At 37.5% G+C, this 18,194-nt stretch overlaps 1 protein-coding gene across 1 annotated transcript; it reads right to left on the bottom strand.

The window, feature by feature from the left end:
• Positions 1 to 14,675: 14,675 nt before the first annotated feature.
• On the bottom strand, positions 14,676 to 16,472 carry LOC140824682 (uncharacterized). The gene is made up of 2 exons (XM_073186227.1): positions 15,167 to 16,472; positions 14,676 to 14,852 (listed from the first exon to the last, which is right to left on the bottom strand). The coding sequence occupies exons 1-2, from the start codon at positions 16,305 to 16,307 to the stop codon at positions 14,818 to 14,820; spliced, it is 1,176 nt and encodes a 391-aa protein (XP_073042328.1). The 5' UTR covers positions 16,308 to 16,472; the 3' UTR covers positions 14,676 to 14,817.
• Between the last annotated feature and the right edge of the window lie 1,722 nt (positions 16,473 to 18,194).

Raw genomic sequence — 18,194 nt, 5'->3', positions numbered from 1 at the left:
TGATAGTAAGCTAGCTGGAACTCCATGCAATCGTACGATCTCATTCATGTACAACATTGCTAGCTTGTCCAAATTATAGTTCATGCGGACATGTAAGAAATGCGTAGATTTTGTGAGTCTATCTACGATTACCCATATTCCGTCATGACCTTGTCTCGTCTTTGGTAAACCCACGACGAAATCCATAGAAATATGCTCCCATTTCCATTCTGGAATTTCTAGAGGTTGCAGAAGTCCTCCAGGTCTTTGGTGCTCTGCCTTGACTTGCTGGCATACATAACACTTGGAAACAAATATCGCCACGTCTTTCTTCATTCCACTCCACCAAAAATTTTTCTTCAAATCTCTGTACATCTTGGTACTGCCAGGATGAACCGAAAATTTTGACTTATGTGCTTCATACATTACTTCTTGTCGAAGGTCATCAATGTCTGGTACACACAATCGTCCTTTCATCCACAAGATTCCTTTGTTATCTGTCTCGAATTCTGGTGATTTCTCTTCTTTAGCTTGCTCTTTCAGCTTCACTAAGGCGAAATCTCTATCTTGACTTATCTTGATTGTCTCTCGAAGACATGGTCGTGCGGAAAGTGATGTCAGGATTACCTTACTCATATTCTTTCGACTTAAAGCATCTGCTACCTTGTTGGCTTTGCCTGGATGGTAGTTTATCGTCAAGTCGTAATCCTTTATGAGTTCAATCCACCGTCTTTGTCTCATATTTAGTTCCTTTTGAGTGAACAAATACTTGAGACTTTGGTGATCGGTGAAAATCTCACACTTGGCTCCATAAAGATAATGTCTCCAAATCTTCAGTGCGAATACCACTGCAGCTAGTTCGAGATCATGCGTTGGGTAATTTTGTTCATACGGCTTCAACTGCCTTGATGCGTATGCAATCACCCTTCCCTCCTACATGAGTACACATCATAAACCTTCTTTGGATGCATCACTATAGACGGTGTAGTCCTTACCCATAAGTAATACTAGCACTGGTGTGGATGTAAGCTTCTTCTTCAAAGTCTCGAAGCTTTGCTCACACTTTTCACTCCATTGAAACTTAGAGTTCTTCTGTGTGAGCTTGGTGAGGGGTACGGCTATTGAAGATAATCCTTCAACAAATTTTCGATAATAGCCTGCTAATCCCAAGAAGCTTCGTATTTCTGTCACATTCTTTGGTCTAGGCCAATCCGAGATTGCCTCTACTTTCTTAGGGTCTACAGATACTCCTGCTGCTGATATTATGTGTCCCAAGAATGCGACGCTCTCTAGCCAGAATTCACATTTCTTGAACTTTGCGTATAGTTTTTTTTCTCTCAGCTTCTGTAGGGTGAGACGAAGATGTTTTTTGTGGTTTTCTTCACTTGAAGAATATACTAGAATGTCGTCGATGAATACCACAACAAAATTGTCAAGAAATGGTTTAAACACTCTGTTCATGAGATCCATGAATACTGTCGGAGCGTTTGTTAATCCGAACGGCATTACGGTGAACTCATAGTGTCCGTACCTTGTCCTGAAGGCTGTCTTTGGGATATCGTCTGATTTGACCTTCAATTGGTGGTAGCCTGACCTTAAGTCGAGCTTGGAAAAGACTGAAGCTCCTTTGAGTTGGTCAAACAAGTCATCTATCCTTGGAAGCGGATACTTGTTTTTGATTGTGATCTTGTTCAGCTCTCTGTAATCGACACACATCCTCATGCTTCCGTCATTCTTCTTTACAAATAGGACAGGAGCTCCCCACGGAGATGCGCTTGGTCGGATTTGCTTCTTGTCCAACAACTCTTGAAGTTGCTCTTTGAGTTCTTTCAACTCTGCTGGAGCCATTCGGTATGGTGCTTTTGAGATTGGTGCAACATTGGGCACTAAATTAATCTCAAATTCCACTTCGCGGTCTGGAATTGTGCCAGGAAATTCTCCAGGAAAACATCCGGAAACTCTTGTACTACCGGAATCTCTTCTAGTGCAAGTGCGGTTTCTTGTTTTACCTCGCTTAATATGGCCAGGTAAACTTCTTCTCCGCTTTTCATGGCCTTCCAAGTTTGAGAAGCAGAAAGAAGAGTCTTTCGTTCTCTTGTCTTACCATGAAATAAAATTTTCTCTTGATGTGGAGCTTGAATGGTTACCGTCTTTTCACGACAGTCTACTAAAGCATGATTCTTGGCTAACCAATCCATTCCAAGAATTCCATCGAATTCCACCATGTTTAGTTGAATTAAGTCTGGCTCGAAACTCTGATTATCTATGAGAACACCAATATCCCGATATAGAGTGCGAGTTTCTAAAATTCGATTTGCAGGAGTTGCTACTCTATATGGTTCTTCTACGTTATCAGGCTTGGCTCCTAACTTCTTGGCAAATCTCTTAGATATGAATGAATGCGTAGCACCACAATCAAATAACACATAAGCAGGTATATTATTGATTAGAATGGTACCGGCTACGACATCATTTGAGTTGTCCGCCTCTTCTTGAGTGATAGCATAGACTCGAGCATTGGGCTTGTTCTCCTTATGCTTATTTGGAGTTGTTCCACCTGCTGGACCATTCCTTGGATCTGGAATAGGGCATTGAGCAATGCGATGGTCCATCTTACCACAACGGAAGCAAGCTCCAGAATTCCTACGACATTCACCAGTGTGTGTGAATCCGCAAGTTTGGCACTTGACTCCTTCTTTGTTTGATTGAGAAGAAGTGGTTCCTTTGGATGGAGCACTGGTAAATTGGTTGTTTAAAAACCTAGGCCTCTTGAATTGCTGGCCCGATTGGTACTGGCTTGGCTGAGGACGTTTGAGTTTGTTCTCGCCTTCACGCCTCTTGATGTCATTCTCAGCCCTGATGGCGGCTCCCATCAATTCATCAAAACTATTGGGCTCGATAACGGCAAGGGCGGATTGAATACGGATGTTCAATCCTTTCTTGAAGCGATGCATCTTCAAGGCTTCGTCTCCCATGATGGTTGGGGAATAAATTCCCAACGAGTGGAACTTGGATGAATACTCCACCACTGTCATGTTTGGTTCTTGAACCAAGCTTTCAAATTCTGACAGCTTTTGCACTCGAACTGCTGTCGGAAAGTACTGTCTCAGGAATGCATCTCGGAATCTTTGCCAAGTAATAGGTCTCGCCTCTATCATAGCTGGTGAGACTCCTTCCCACCATTTGGCAGCTTTATCCACAAGAAATGGTGTAATCACTTCTACTCTGATCCTTTGCGGAACGTCAAGTAATCGAAGGTGATTTTCTACCTCTTTCATCCAATTTTGTCCGACCTGAGCTTCCATCAAAGTTTGGAACTATTGCTCTTCGGAGAGCCTCATAGTGCTGCTTCGTTCCATTCTGAGCTGGAGGTGGTGGTGGTGGTGGTGGTGGGGCTGATTAGCATTTGGGTTGACCAACCCTTGCAGTGTAGTTGCCACAATCGTGGCTATGGCCATCAAATCGGCCTGATTGAGTCCAACCGCTGGTGGTGGTTGTTGTTGTTGCTGTTGAGCATCCTCATCGTTGCGGTTATTATAACGAGGGTTGCGGTTGTTTCTCACTGGTCTTCCGTCCATTTTCTACAATTACGAAAGTTCTAAGGTTGATGGCAGAATATGGACTCAAGAAAAGAACAAAATGATTGAGTAATTGCTTGAAATTTAAATATGAAACCAATGGATAAAATAACTTTTATTGATTTCCCAAGAAAGTGCAATTACAACTGAACTTCGAAATGAAAAACAGAAATGCAAATGAGACAAGTGTTATTACAAACTACTACTACTGGAGTTCTAATCTATCACTTCTCCTAATCCCAAATCCCTAGGATCCTCTTCAATTTCTTCATCTTCTTCGGGATCCTCCTCAGGTTCGTCTTGGTTGGCTATTATTGCTTGTAGGTGTTCAATATGACCATGCAGAACTGCATTCTGGTCACTAAGAACTTCAACAGTACTCTGCAACTCATGAATCTGTGCATCAGTCTGTTCACTATACTGGTTATGCTGGTGCACGAGTTGGTGATTTTGATCCTTGAGTATTTGGATCTTCTCCACTAGTGTATCACGTAGCTTGATGAATTCTGCCACAGTCTCTTGAGAGGTTTCAAACTCTTCTTGAGCCTTCCTACTCCTCTCTTCTGCTTCATGCAGATAATGAGCATAACAGTTGAACATCACTTCTCAAGTGTTCTGCTTGACGATCTAATTCATCTTTGTCTAGCTCTAGACAATAGTTATGTTCATTGAGTTTCTCTAGCTTCCTCTCTAAGCTCTTAATGTAGCTACTTTGGTCAGCCATACCCTACATCCCAAAACATGAGAGTGAAGATTCGGAAATGATATCAAGAATACAGGTCGAGTTATAGACAAATACTGGAATGAATAGAATCAGTACTGCCTATACAATTAACAGAAGAAATAGTTCAAAAATTTTCGGTCTCAGAATTACGTGAAAAATTTACTAAAAATCCTTGACATCAAGAATGTGGATGGTGCCAAGTTTGGTGCAAAAATACTAAGCCAATTGGAAATGAAAATTTCTCAAAGTTTCAGAATTTTGGAAAATTTCACGGAAATGATGATATCAATATCTAAACGATGGATTTTGGGGTTCGTCGGCGGTGCTAGAACGTTAAGCTTAGGTTCTCCTCGTCGAGAGCTTTCCAACGCCTACTTTTAATAGTAAAAATTTCTCCTGGATAAAAAGTTATGGCCGTTTGAAGTTTGCGCGAAAAACACCTCAACTTCTATGCCATTTACAAGGTCTACTGCATTTGCTTGCTGGAATACACTGTCTACTGCAATTCTGATGCTACTGCAATCAGTCTGCTGCTTTTCCAGCATTGTCTGCTGCATTCCGAGTCTACTGACTCAGCCTTCTGCATTCAGATCTACTGATTTCGTCTACTGGTTCTGGTTTTGGGCTACTGGTCTTGGGTCTACTGCTTTCCATCTACCGGTTCTGGTTTCAGATATACTGGTTTACTGATTTGTTTCCCTACTGATTTTCCTAACGGTACATATTCAGTCTATCATTTCAGTAGTCTATTACAGTAGCTTATTTTCAGAAGTCTATTCCCGAAATTTTCAGAATTTATTTTCAGAACTTTTCAGAACTTAGTTTCAGAAATTTTTCAGAACTTATTATTTCTAGTTCCTCCTTCCCAGATTATGAAACCTGGTTCTGCTCTGATACCACTTCAATGTCACGCCCCGGGACGGGGGTTGGTTGACATCGACGTTGCTCTCAAATTTACATTCGAAAACAACAAGCCTCATAAGTACAGAATTTCAGAAACCAGTCTTTTATTCATAATACGAAATAATTCATTGTCTGATACAACTCGAATCACTAATGTTTTACAGCGGAAATGTAAAACCAAATGTTACAGTATCTTAACAGATGCAGCGGAATAAACATAAACTAGAACTAATAAACAACTGTCATTTTCACCAGCCCCAGAATTGAATCTGCTCTTCTTCCTCTAACTTTTCCTCCTCGCTTTTATCTGAGATGGGTTTAGCGGGTGAGTGATATGGTTGTCACTCAGTAAGCAGGGGTGGGAATAACTCCCAGTTTTCGAAATCGTTTTCAACAGAAACAGTAATACAATAATATACAGAAAACTCGTATTTTCATAACAGAAATCAGAATTCAGAATTTACAGGTTTCAGAACAGAAATCAGGATTAGTAAGCACTGAGCACGTTAGTGAATTTCATGGCTAAACTGATATCAGTCCCCTATATGTTCTCTCCTCTAAAGGGTGAGGCTAGAATCAGAATCAGAATCAGAATTCAGAAATGTTCAGAATATATATTCCTACCATTAGTTCACTAGGGAGTTTCAGTGCTTCGAAACAGATATCAGAAATCAAACATACAGAAACTATGCTTTAAAACAGATCTTAAGAAACCGATTTCAAGATATTTATACATAAGCCCACTTACAGTGATTTGCTATAAAGTTTCGGTTGAAGTCTACTGGAATTTGGCTGCTCTCGCTACTGGATTTTGCTGCTTGACAAAGGCACTATCTCTTAACTCGAAATTTAAGTGATACTCTCAAATCTTGTGTAACACATTTCAGAGATTTGGGGGTGTTATTTATAGGCCAAAATCTGATTGTTAGCCTTCCAATTAATGACCATAATCTGACATTAACAGCCTTTATTCCATGTTAATGCTTCAGTTACAAGTCTAAGCTGAATCAGTAACTGTCTGCTGTTTCTTTCTCGCTCTTCTGCTGCTGCTGATTTCTCGTTCTTCTACTGCTGCTGCTGGAAAATACATGTCTACTGGAAAAATACCAGCTTCTGAATATTATCTTCTGCTGGAAATTTTGCATTGCTTACTGAAATGCTTTTGCTGGAAATTCGGGTTCTCACATCCGTCATTCAAAACATTACCATTTTCATCACTTATAAAAATCATGAATAAATGCAATTTTTCTTAAATTCAAGCATGCGACGTATATCTTCATAAAATCTTAAAATCGTGATCATGATGCATAAACATTTAAAATATAGTAAATTTGTACTCAGAGCGCTGACAGGACCAAAATCTCACCTCGGGTGCAAAATGACCATTTTGTCCCTAGAAACCCAAAATTATCGTTTTGCTCCTAGACGTAAAATTTCACTTCTTTGACATTTTCTTAATTCCATTGACTCTAACATGTCCCAAATAATTATTTAAGCCTACATGAACTTTTCCCATATTTTTATTTGGCTTAAATCGATGAGTTTTAAATTAATCTTTAAATATAACATAGTAATGCGTTTTAATCTCGAGTTAAATCAAACTTTAGTATAAAATTCTCAAATTAAAAACTTAGACCTCTAATAATTATTTGAGGTTAAATATAATTTTCTATAATTTTATTAATCTTAAATCTAGTGCGTTTCAATTAATCTTTTAATTAATGTTTCGTGCGGCGACTAAATCCCGGACAAATCAAAAACTCATTATTTTGATCCGAAGCTTACCAAACTCTTAAAAATGTCCCAAAACATATTTAAAAGCAACCTTAGACGTAAACTAGAGACTATTTCATAGCTTAACCAAATTGTTTTAAAACTTAGACCGGGTTTCGGTTTTATCCCGAATCGACTCGAAATTTAACCAAATTATTCCCAACTTTTTACCACACCTCATAAACTCTTCAAAGTCCTAAAACCCAACAATTCAGGCCCCTAAACCCACGAAACCAGTCTTGCTGGAAAAATGCAACTTCTTTTTCTCAAACCCGAAATGGCACCACTCGCATCCTAGCGCTCCTCGGTTCGCACCAGCTCACCCCAGCCACGAACCAACCTACTAGGGACCAAGATCAGACCCTAATGGACCTACCAAAACCATGAAACCAGCCCCATGCGCGCTAGAGATTGCGATCACTCCCTTGACTCCAAGAACCACAGCTCGCGGACGATCCTCCTAACCCATGCTCGATCGGTTTCATGGGTGGCTCCAGCAGTGTTCGAGCCATCCTCAGCCATGACTCAGACCCCACATGGCCTGGTTTAAGCCTTGGATCGCCCCTTGTACCGCCGGCTCCAACCATTCACGCGATCTCCTCAAAAATTAAGACAACCTAAAGCCAAACTCCTCTCGACTCTCTCTAAGACCAGCACTCCTGTTGACAGCATGCTCAACGACACTAACCCACCAGAAACAACACAGCACAGCCATCCCCTTGCACAAAACGTGGAAATGTGAGTGGTAGAAACAAGAAATGCATATACTTGTAGCAAAACCGAAAAGTATCCTTGTAACTCGTTGGATCGAGACTTTCACACCCAATAAAACACACAACAGCATGTATATGACGTAAATGATGCATAAATAAAAGTACGGGGCGTGCTTGGATGATTTGATGAACAAGAACGAGAAGATGAGGAAACGCCGGATGAATTTCTCCTTGCAAGAAAAGAGAAAACCGAAGCTTTCTTGATGAAAGCTCTGAAAACCGAGAGGATATACAGCTGGGGAATAATGTGTAATGAAGGGGTGTCGGTTGGATTAATTTACACGAATGATTGGAACCGAGACAACCAGCTGTATTTGAAGATAAGAAATGATGCTGACCTATATAATGAAGGAGTAAAGGGTTGTCGGATGCTGGGAAGGGTAATTGGTGTAGGATAGATTTAGGTTTAATTTAATGGTGGTTTAGGTTAAGTAAAATGCACTAATGGGCCTTAACAAAAATAAAAAGGGTTTTAAGTCCAATGCGCTTAAAAGTTGACCCATTAAATACAAACACACTTCCGAAAAATATTGTGTTTGAAAGTTTTTTGAAATTATTAGCCGAACCTTCAAAAAGTCCCCCGGTTCGATAAAATTTGCGTACCGCTAAAAATAAAATCATGCGGGTAAAAATACCCAATAAATCACAATTCTTGAAAAATACCTTTAAAATATTTTATATTAATTAATAAAAATTTAATCGTGTAATAAAAATAATTTTATCGAAAATTTCCCGGTCTCCGCTCCTCGTTCGTGCGCGAAACGAAACTTAAAAATCATAGTGTATGAACTTTTAAAATTTCATGAATTAAATCCTATCATCCAATAATAATACATAAAATGTATAAAAATATTTAAACACAATTTAATAAAATAAACATACATTTTATGCCTTAAAACAATTTAATAAAATACCAAAGAAATTTGATAACTTGCATGCATGTGGTCTACGTGAACCTTCAAATTATCGGGACGTTACAAAGAAGATCCCTATCTTCGTTTTGAATTTTAAGATTATTTTTACCTTATGAGATTATTTAATTTTGTGACTGAATATGAATTGTCGTTCCTGGCTATGGAATAGATTGATTTCAGAAGTTGATTTAGTCAGCTTCAGGTTCAGTTTAATTCTTTATTCATTTTGGACTTGGGTTCTTTTGACTACTTTATTAGTTAGTGGTTCTTTGGATACTTGAAATTGACTTCTAGTTTGGGCTTGACTCATGGTTGGTGTTGATGTATCCAAGCATGCTCATAGTCTTGTTCGTAAGACTGTAATTTTGAAGGATTATGATGGTTTAATCGCGCTGGGGTGGCTGGAGTTTCCCGCCCCAACGCGCTTGTCTCGCAGATTTTTCCAAAAAATTTCTTATGCACGCTAAGCAACCGAAAACATCCGCGCCAGTGCACATTGCTTACAGAGTTTCTCTGTTTTCTTCAATTGCAAGCTGGGCGGACAAATTCACTGGCCCTAACACGTCTTGCTCGCATTTTAGGCCTCAACATCATCTTTTCTTGATCAACTTACCTTCAAATCAAACCAAAGGGTATAAGATTTGAACATTATGCATAATGGGGATTAAAGCAAACTAAACTCAAATCAACACAACAAAAACATGCACGAATACAACTTAAAACGACTCACAAAACACATGAAAATGACACATATCAACCCTCCAATACTAACATTTTGCTCACTCTCGATCAAAATATGTGCAAGACACGACACAACGAAACAAGAATTAGCTCAACGATATGTTCATGGTTCACAGTTTGTGATAGACTCGTAATAGTTTGTATTTTTATTGTCGTATTTCTCATTGTTGCCAATTCAGACGTGCAGCGTGCTTAATTTATACATTTTTGTGTTATTTTGTTGTAGGAGGAATTTTTCTGCTCTTGGGATAAATATGAGCTAAAAAAATGATTTTATATCGCAATTAAAGTGGTCGATATTAACTTTGTGGAGGACTTGAAGCAAAAAAAAAAAATCACAAGTGAATTTTCCACAAGGCGTGATCACGTCTCGTGACTATTCTTAAGCTGCCTACACCACTGAATCTGAAGTTCAAATATTGCGAAGATAATACCAGATTTTAAACTCTTAATTATGGTCTTTGACTTGTGAAAAATATTTGGAGAGAGATTTTGTTATTGGGAAAAATAAATATAAGATTGAGTTTTATTTCATAAAAATTATATACTCTCTTTTGAATTTTTTTTACAACTTGGGTTTCTTTAGTTGATGTGCTTTTTTCCTTGTCCTCGTAAAAAATCATCTACACCTACAAAAGAAAAGAAGGAGGCGCACACAAAAGAATAAGAATTCCATTCTCTTCAAGGTGAAAAACAAAAAAAAGGAGCAATAATTTTTCATCTTTTCTCAATAACTCTAGACTAAGTTTTATTTCTGATTCAATGATATTTATACTATTTCAATTTTATCACCGTGAGGTTTTGTGCTTACTTTAATAGTCTTTTGTATTTCAAGTATATGTTGATTTATATTTAATTTTAAAAAATTTGTATCTCAATTAATCTGACAATTTAAATGGATATATAATTTTCTACGACTATCCATGGATTCAGTGATCATTAATTGTCATGAACGATTGGTAAATGAGTAGGATAGATTATGTGTGTTGTGCTATCATAACATATTTAATCTAATTAAATCAATGAATCTGTTTCTATTAATTGCAGGTATCTCGATCATTAGATTTTATGATTAACTGTTTTCATAAAAAACGAAAATGATATATATAATTAATATGGAACGTTGTTGTGCTGAGTTGATTATTGATAAGTTTTACTGGATGTTGAGTTTGGTAAATTAAACTAGGAAAACACAAAAATTTTAGTGGTTATCCCTATAATTCTAAGGTTAATTAATTGTAACTACGTGAATAAATAATATGTTAACCGATGAAAAGTGATAAAATTGAATAGTAAAATCCCTTGAATCAGAGCTTGATAATATTAAATTTTACATTTCATTAGTTATTCCTTTCGATTAGTTATTTTTTTCTTGCATATTAAATTAGTTCTATTATTTTATTTAGTTTTTATAAAAAAATTCCCATTTTTTAATTGTATTTTCTCGAAATAAATAAATATCTCGTTCTCTGTTGATTCGACCTAAATCACCACATTTCTTATTTTTCGATAATAACTCTACTCGTCGCTTTTTTAATAACTCAAAAACTCTTTTCATTATAATAGGAGCTGAAGCATGCTTGAAATTAAAATGCTTTTTTATATAATTTTGTGGTGTCATTAATCTTGTTGGATTGCATTGTCCTAATTCAGGTGTAACATTTCTCAACAGAATGATTGGAAAACCTACTTTTAATGTGATCGTATGAGGTGGAAAAACACTCAGACGAAGAAAAATAAAAAATTCTTCACATATTTATGGAGTCCCAATATGTGAACACTTTCTTATCCATTAAATTTTTAAATGAGAATTTCATTGGTTTCATATACATCAAATTTTTTTGTAGTAATAATGGATCTATCAACCATATAGTTTGTATAATGTATATGATATATCATGTTAGGAAAAATATAATCGATCAACACATGAGTTAATTTTTCACCTTTTAATGGTATGATCATCGAATTCGATAACTTTATAAAAATACTATTCACATTGTTTTCCAGGCCACCACCAATTTATAATAGAAATTATGAAAACTTAATATCTTGGGCATGTCTCATATTTTGTTCTAGATGTAATTGTTAGTTCGATCAATCAGAGGATAACACTATCGAATTTTGGATTCTATAATTTCAATTGTAAGATTAATAATTAATTGGACTGTCGTGAAAAGATAAAATTAATTAACTTGCGTTGCCACATGATTAGGACACAAGGCGTGGTAGGTACACATGACATGTGTTGATATGTGCACAAGAGTTCCATTATAACTGAGGTTTCTTATTGAACTCCAACACAATTATTATAAATATAGTGTGGTATTCAGAAGTCTTGGGACAATAGATATAAGACATCATATTGTGAGTTCTCTCTATGGACGCTCACATATTCGATTACGGGGTAAATTCTAAGAGAACATTGGAAAAAGTTTGGAGCATAGATCCAGAGTAGATCAACATAGATGAAGGAAGATCTTTCAGAATTGTAAGGGAGTCTCAAAAATGAAAGACTCTGTATTATAAACGTAAAAGTGTAGATCCAAAAATGAATACATGAGCTCATCTATCAGTGGGGGACCTATCTCTTATTTATACAAGAAGGAAACAAAAGAAACGTGTGAGTGTAAAAGTGTATTTACAAAGGTGTGTTTTCTAAATGCACTTCTAATACTCCCCCTCAAGATGAAGAATGTATATTTTGAATTCTCATCTTGGCTAGCAAGTCCCTAAATCGTCCTGGTAGGAGGGATTTGGTGAAGATGTCAGCCAACTGCAAATGAGAGGCAATGTAGAAAACTTTGATGACTCCGGTTTGTATTCTTTCACGCACAACATGACAATCGATTTCAATATGCTTTGTTCGTTCATGAAAGACCGGATTGGAGGCAATATGTGTAGCTGACTGACTGTCACTGAACAAGGCTACTGGACCAGCAATGTGAACACGCAGATCTCTCAACAAGCATAACAACCAGACCACTTCACATGTGCCATTTGCCATTGACCTATACTCGGCTTCAGCTGAAGATTTTGACACGGTATGCTGCTTTTTTGACTTCCAAGATATGATGGAATCTCCAAGAAGCACACAAAAACCAGAAGTTGATCTTCGAGTATCCGGGCAAGCTGCCCAATCAGAATCTGTAAATAGGCTCAGCTTAAGGGTGGATGATGAACTGTAAAATAGTCCTTGGCCAGCCGTTCCCTTGATGTATTTAAGCACCGAGTACACTGCTTGAAGATGCTTATCTCGTGGAGCAGATACAAATTGGCTAAGTTTGTTAACACAATAAGCCAAATCAGGCCAAGTGACTGTGAGGTACAAGAGTTTTCCTACCAACTTACGGTACAGGGAAGAATCAGGGATTCACCATCATCATGTGAAAGTTTGAGGTTGATGTCCATAGGTGTTGTTCGTGGTTTACACCCAAGGAGGCCAGTGTCAGTGAGCAATTGCAAAGCGTAATGACGCTGGCAAATATAAATTCCACGGGTTGATCGTGCAACTTCAATTCCAAGAAAATATTTTAAATCACCTAAGTCCTTCAATTTAAACTGATCATTGAGGAATATTTTCAAGACACTAGCTTCAGCCTCATTATCCGTGGCTAAAACCACATCATCCACATAGACTAGCAATGCTATGAATGCATTATTATGAGTTCGGGTGAACAGAGAGTGATCCGCATGTGACTGTACGAAGCCAATACGAAGTAAGGTAGAAGAAAACTTTGTATACCACTGTCGTGATGCTTGTTTGAGGCCGTATAAGAACTTGTGGAGCTTGCATACAGGGTGAGAAGGTGACTCCCCTTGATCTGATAACCAGGGGGTAAGGACATGTATACCTCTTCAGAAAGATCACCGTGTAAGAAAGCATTATTGACATCTAACTGCATCAAATGCCATCCACGCACAGCAGCTAAGGCCAACAAAGTCCGAACTATAACAAGCTTGGCAACAGGAGAGAAAGTTTCAAAGTAATCAATCCCTTCTTTTTGAGTATACCCCTTCGCCACTAAGCGAGCCTTATAACGCTCAAGAGTGCCATCAGCTAAGAATTTTGCTTTGTATACCCATCTACACCCCACAACACTTTTCCCGGGTGGCAAAGACACAACGGTCCAAGTCCGATTACGTTCCAAAGCTTTCAATTCATCCAACATGGCTTGACGCCACTCCGGAGAAACAACAGCTTGAGAAAAGGATTGGGGTTCGACAGTAGTGGATATAGCATTGATAAGGGCTTTATATGAAGGGGATAATCTTCTGTCATCTAGTACATTAGTCAAGGGATGATTAGTACTAGAAGAAAACGTAGACTTAGCAGTGAAGCAATGGTAGTCTCGTAGGTGAGATGGTTGACATGAATTCTACCGGAACGAGTGTGAGGAGGATGTTCATCACCAGTAGACACGGAGATTGATTCAGGCTGAGTTGGCAAAACAATGTCACAAAAGGGATCTGCTTGGGGCATATTTTGACTCTCAAAGGGAAACACATTCTCATGAAAGACAACATCACGAGATATGTAGGTCTCATTCGTTTCTAAGTTGAGGAGTTTGTATGCCTTGTAACCAGGTGGATACCCAAGGAAGATAGACTTTATGGCTCGAGGAGAAAACTTTGTGCGTTGGCTCGGTAATGTGGAACCATAACACAAACATCCAAAGGACTTGAGATGTGAATAGCTTGGGAGTTTATGGTGTAACAACTCAAAAGGAGCTTTATTATTCAAACGTGGAGAAGGTGTTCGATTTATTAGATAGGCTGCAGTGATGATGCAATCAGACCAATAAGACAAAGGAATGTGTGATTGGAACACTAAGGCTCGTGCAACATTTAAAAGATGTTGGTGTTTGCGTTCCACAACAGAATTTTGCTGTGGACGCTCAACACAAGACTTGTAAGAGATGATACCCTTTGATCTAAAGAACTCAGCGAAACTTAGCTCATGGCCATTGTCAGACATGATTGCCTTAATCTTGGCCCCAAATTGAGTTGAGACCAGTTGATAAAAATCATGGAAGATGGTTAACACATCCGATTTCCTTCTTAGTAAATAAACCCAAGTAAAACGTGAGTGATCATCCACAATGGTGGGAAAATACCTATATCCCTCGACACTCATTGGATGGAAAGGACCCCAAATGTCAATGTGGATAAGGTCAAAGGAAGCATCACATATGGAATTATTTGAGAGAAATGATAATCTCTTTTGTTTGGACATATGACAAATAGAACAATCAAATGATTCATCACGTTTTATTGAATCAATACCCGAATTTTTACCTATTACAGAGAGTCTAGTAAAAGAAGGATGACCCATACGAAAATTCCACAATTTGCTTTGAGTAGATGAAACATTACATACAGTTGGAGTTGGAGTTAAACTTGAGGTGTCTAGAACATATAAGTTGCCAACTCGTTTACCCGTCCCAATCGTCCTGCCCTCGGTGAGAAGCTGAATATGACAAGAATCAGAGGAGAATGACACTGAGCAATGCATGTCCTTAGTTAATGCACTTATGGATATGAGGTTAAAATGGAAGGCAGGAACACATAACACATTTTCAAGCAAGAAATTAGAGGATAAACGAACTGATCCTATATGTGTTGATGTTGTATTGGAACTGTCTGGAAGGGTGACATGAGAAGAAACAGGTATAAACGCATGATACATGGAAGATGAGCAACAAATGTGGTGAGTGGCACCAGTGTCCAATACCCAATGTTTATGAATATTGGGAAGAACACTAAGACAATAAGGAAATGTACCACTGAAGCAAGAAACCGAAGCTTCACAAGGCTCATACTGTTGTGAATCCGAAGAAGTGCCACAATCAAGTTGGAGTTGAGATTGGAGTTGAGAGCTCAAGAATGTAATGAGTTGCTTGCACTGGTCTGGACTCAGTGCATCCTTAGTCTGATTTGGAATCTTCTCAGGAATATGAGGACAAGAAGTACCTCGAACTTGATTGGCATGAATCCTATTGTCAGCTGGTTTGACCTTATGCTTCGGATGTCCAGGTGGAAATCCATGTATCTTGTAGCACTTATCCACAGTGTGTCCTGGAATGTTACAATGAGAACAAATAGGTCTATTATCGAACTTATTACCTTTACCATCTTTACCAGCGAATGACCCTTTGACAGCAGCAATATGAGGTGAGTGAAAAGATGTGGAAGGCTTATGCATAGGTGAACCAAGCACATCATTGTGAATAAAGCGCTGCCTCTCTTCTTGTATGATCAATGAGAAGATCTTCGAGATAGTAGGTAATGGATCCATCATGAGAATCTGAGCTCGGTTCTGAGCGTATGACTCATTTAATCCCATTAAGAACTGCATGCTGCATTCCTGATTATGATAATGGACCCAATCCTTCATTGCACCACATTGACACACCGAAACTGGTTGAAACTCTTTCAGTTCATCCCAAAGTGTTCTCATTCGCGTGTAATATGTACCAACCTCCATAGAACCTTGTTGTAATCCATTCAACAGCTTCTTAATTTGGAAGATGCGAGGAGCATTGCTCTGTTGGAAACGATCACGTAGATCTGACCAGATTTCATGCGCTGCTGATAAATACAGCAAGCTATCGGCGATTTCACGATTGACTGAATTCAGGATCCATGATATCACCATACTATTGCATCTCAACCATGATCCGTATAGGAGATCGTCAATCGGAGGTCGCGAGAAACTACCATCGACGAATCCAAGTTTATTCTTGGCTGTTAAAGCCATGAACATAGCACGATTCCAAGTATTGTAGTTCGTGCCTGTGAGAATATGCGACACTAAATTCAAACCTGGATGATCAGCATTGTGCAAATAGAACGGGCTGCTGGAATCTTCCACCGATGCTCGAGCAGCTGCCTGATTGCTTGAAGCTTGACCACCTTTGGCCATGGAAAACGATTACAGAGATTGGAGCAGATTCAAAGAAGCTCTGATACCATTTCAGAATTGTAAGGGAGTCTCAAAAATGAAAGACTCTGTATTATAACCGTAAAAGTGTAGATCCAAAAATGAATACATGAGCTCATCTATCAGTGGGGGACCTATCTTTTATTTATACAAGAAGGAAACAAAAGAAACGTGTGATTGTAAAAGTGTATTTACAAAGGTATGTTTTCTAAATGCACTTCTAATAAGATCAGACGTTGAAGATTTGTTAAAGCACACTTCAAGGGAAAAATCATATATTTAATTCGTGTAAAATACGTAATATATCAAAATCATGATTTTGAAGCATTTAATTTATGGAAATTGCTTTTATAAAGTAATTCATCAAAAGTAGTATCTTGATAGAATGTCAAAATTTTGATCTTGAAAAGCATGCAACAATTTGGTTTTCCATTTATCTCCGTTTAACAACCAGTAATACTTGCCTAAAATATCTAACAACAATCATAGTTTTTCCTCCAAATGATAATTGATTATCCATAATATCTTGAAAAGTTACACTAACATGTTCAAAAGTACGACGATATGGCATTGGAGCCTCATCAATAATACAATTATTCTACATCTTACAAACTATAAAAGATCTGACTGTTTTTAAAATTTGCAAAGCGTTAATGCTGTCTGTTGGTCTTATTGAGATTTGTAGACGTGAATGTGTAGTTCCCTGGTAACAACATTATAGTTATCTAATAAACTGATTCTACAATTACAGTTTTACAATTTTTTCCTAATTGTGACATAATTGATCAATAAAAAATAGTTTGTTGGTCTCTCTCAATCTTTCAATGAAGAAAATGTTTTAGTTGTTGCATGTAAAACTTTCCATTATAGTATCAAAAGTCATCATTAAATGATCATTTAAATTTTCAATAGATCTCAAATATTCTTTAGGTAATTGAATTGAAAACACCCATCCTTGATTATTCTTGAGAGACAATCTCTTAAAAACTTGACACACATTGATAGGAAATCAAAATAATCCAATCTATTTTTAAGTTAATGCAGTAATCTTCATATCCCAAGAAACAATTTATTAGTGAAAAATAAATTACTTGTTGAAATTGATCAATCGTGATTTCAAACATATATAGGTGAAATTTTCGGTTGACAAAACATCAATTTGGAGACAAACAACTTTCTTTAAGAAGATAACTCATCAAAAATATATCATTCTTGCAAACAGCGACGAACATAATCATCATACTAGAAAAGTTCCCTCATTTCAGCTGTTTTTTTAATGTGGTATATGTAATCTCGTTTAGTATCCTCAATTCTTCAAAAAAAAAGGTTTTTTAACAAGGTTCAAGAGGACATGAAAATAAAACATCTCATCTTCACATAGTGACACAACATATACCATTCCTACTGCTTTATTACGACTTCTTCAACAAATCCTTTGTGGAACTAAACACTAGCTGCTTTCTGTTGTGATAGCATTACATCAACCTAATCCGATGTCCCTTGACGCTTTTTTGGTGGATCGATCAAATTCTCAATGCATGTTCTGAAAGGAAATATCCTTTTTTTTTTAGGTTGATGAAATATGATCATAGGTTGATGAAATATAGACGTTTTGCCTTCTTAAAAACATCGACTAGATATAATTATGGTCTCGTACGAAAAATGGAAAGTCTTTTTCATCCAATAAATCATTCTCTGTTTTTTTTTTTTTGGGTTGAGTTTTGTCCAGTGATTTGATTTATTTATATGTAAGGTAAGGTACACAAACACAATATTATCTTGCAAAGTAATTTAATCAGGTGAACAAAAGGGAGTCGAATTAGTGGTAACTGGATACTCTCAAAAGGTCCCTTTCTCCATGCAGGCCCA

Source organism: Primulina eburnea, chromosome 2 (assembly GCF_022965805.1).
Source record: "Primulina eburnea isolate SZY01 chromosome 2, ASM2296580v1, whole genome shotgun sequence".
Classification (NCBI taxonomy): Eukaryota; Viridiplantae; Streptophyta; class Magnoliopsida; order Lamiales; family Gesneriaceae; genus Primulina; species Primulina eburnea.
The sequence above is the reverse complement of the archived record's forward strand: the minus strand, read 5'-3'. Positions and strand labels throughout refer to the sequence as shown.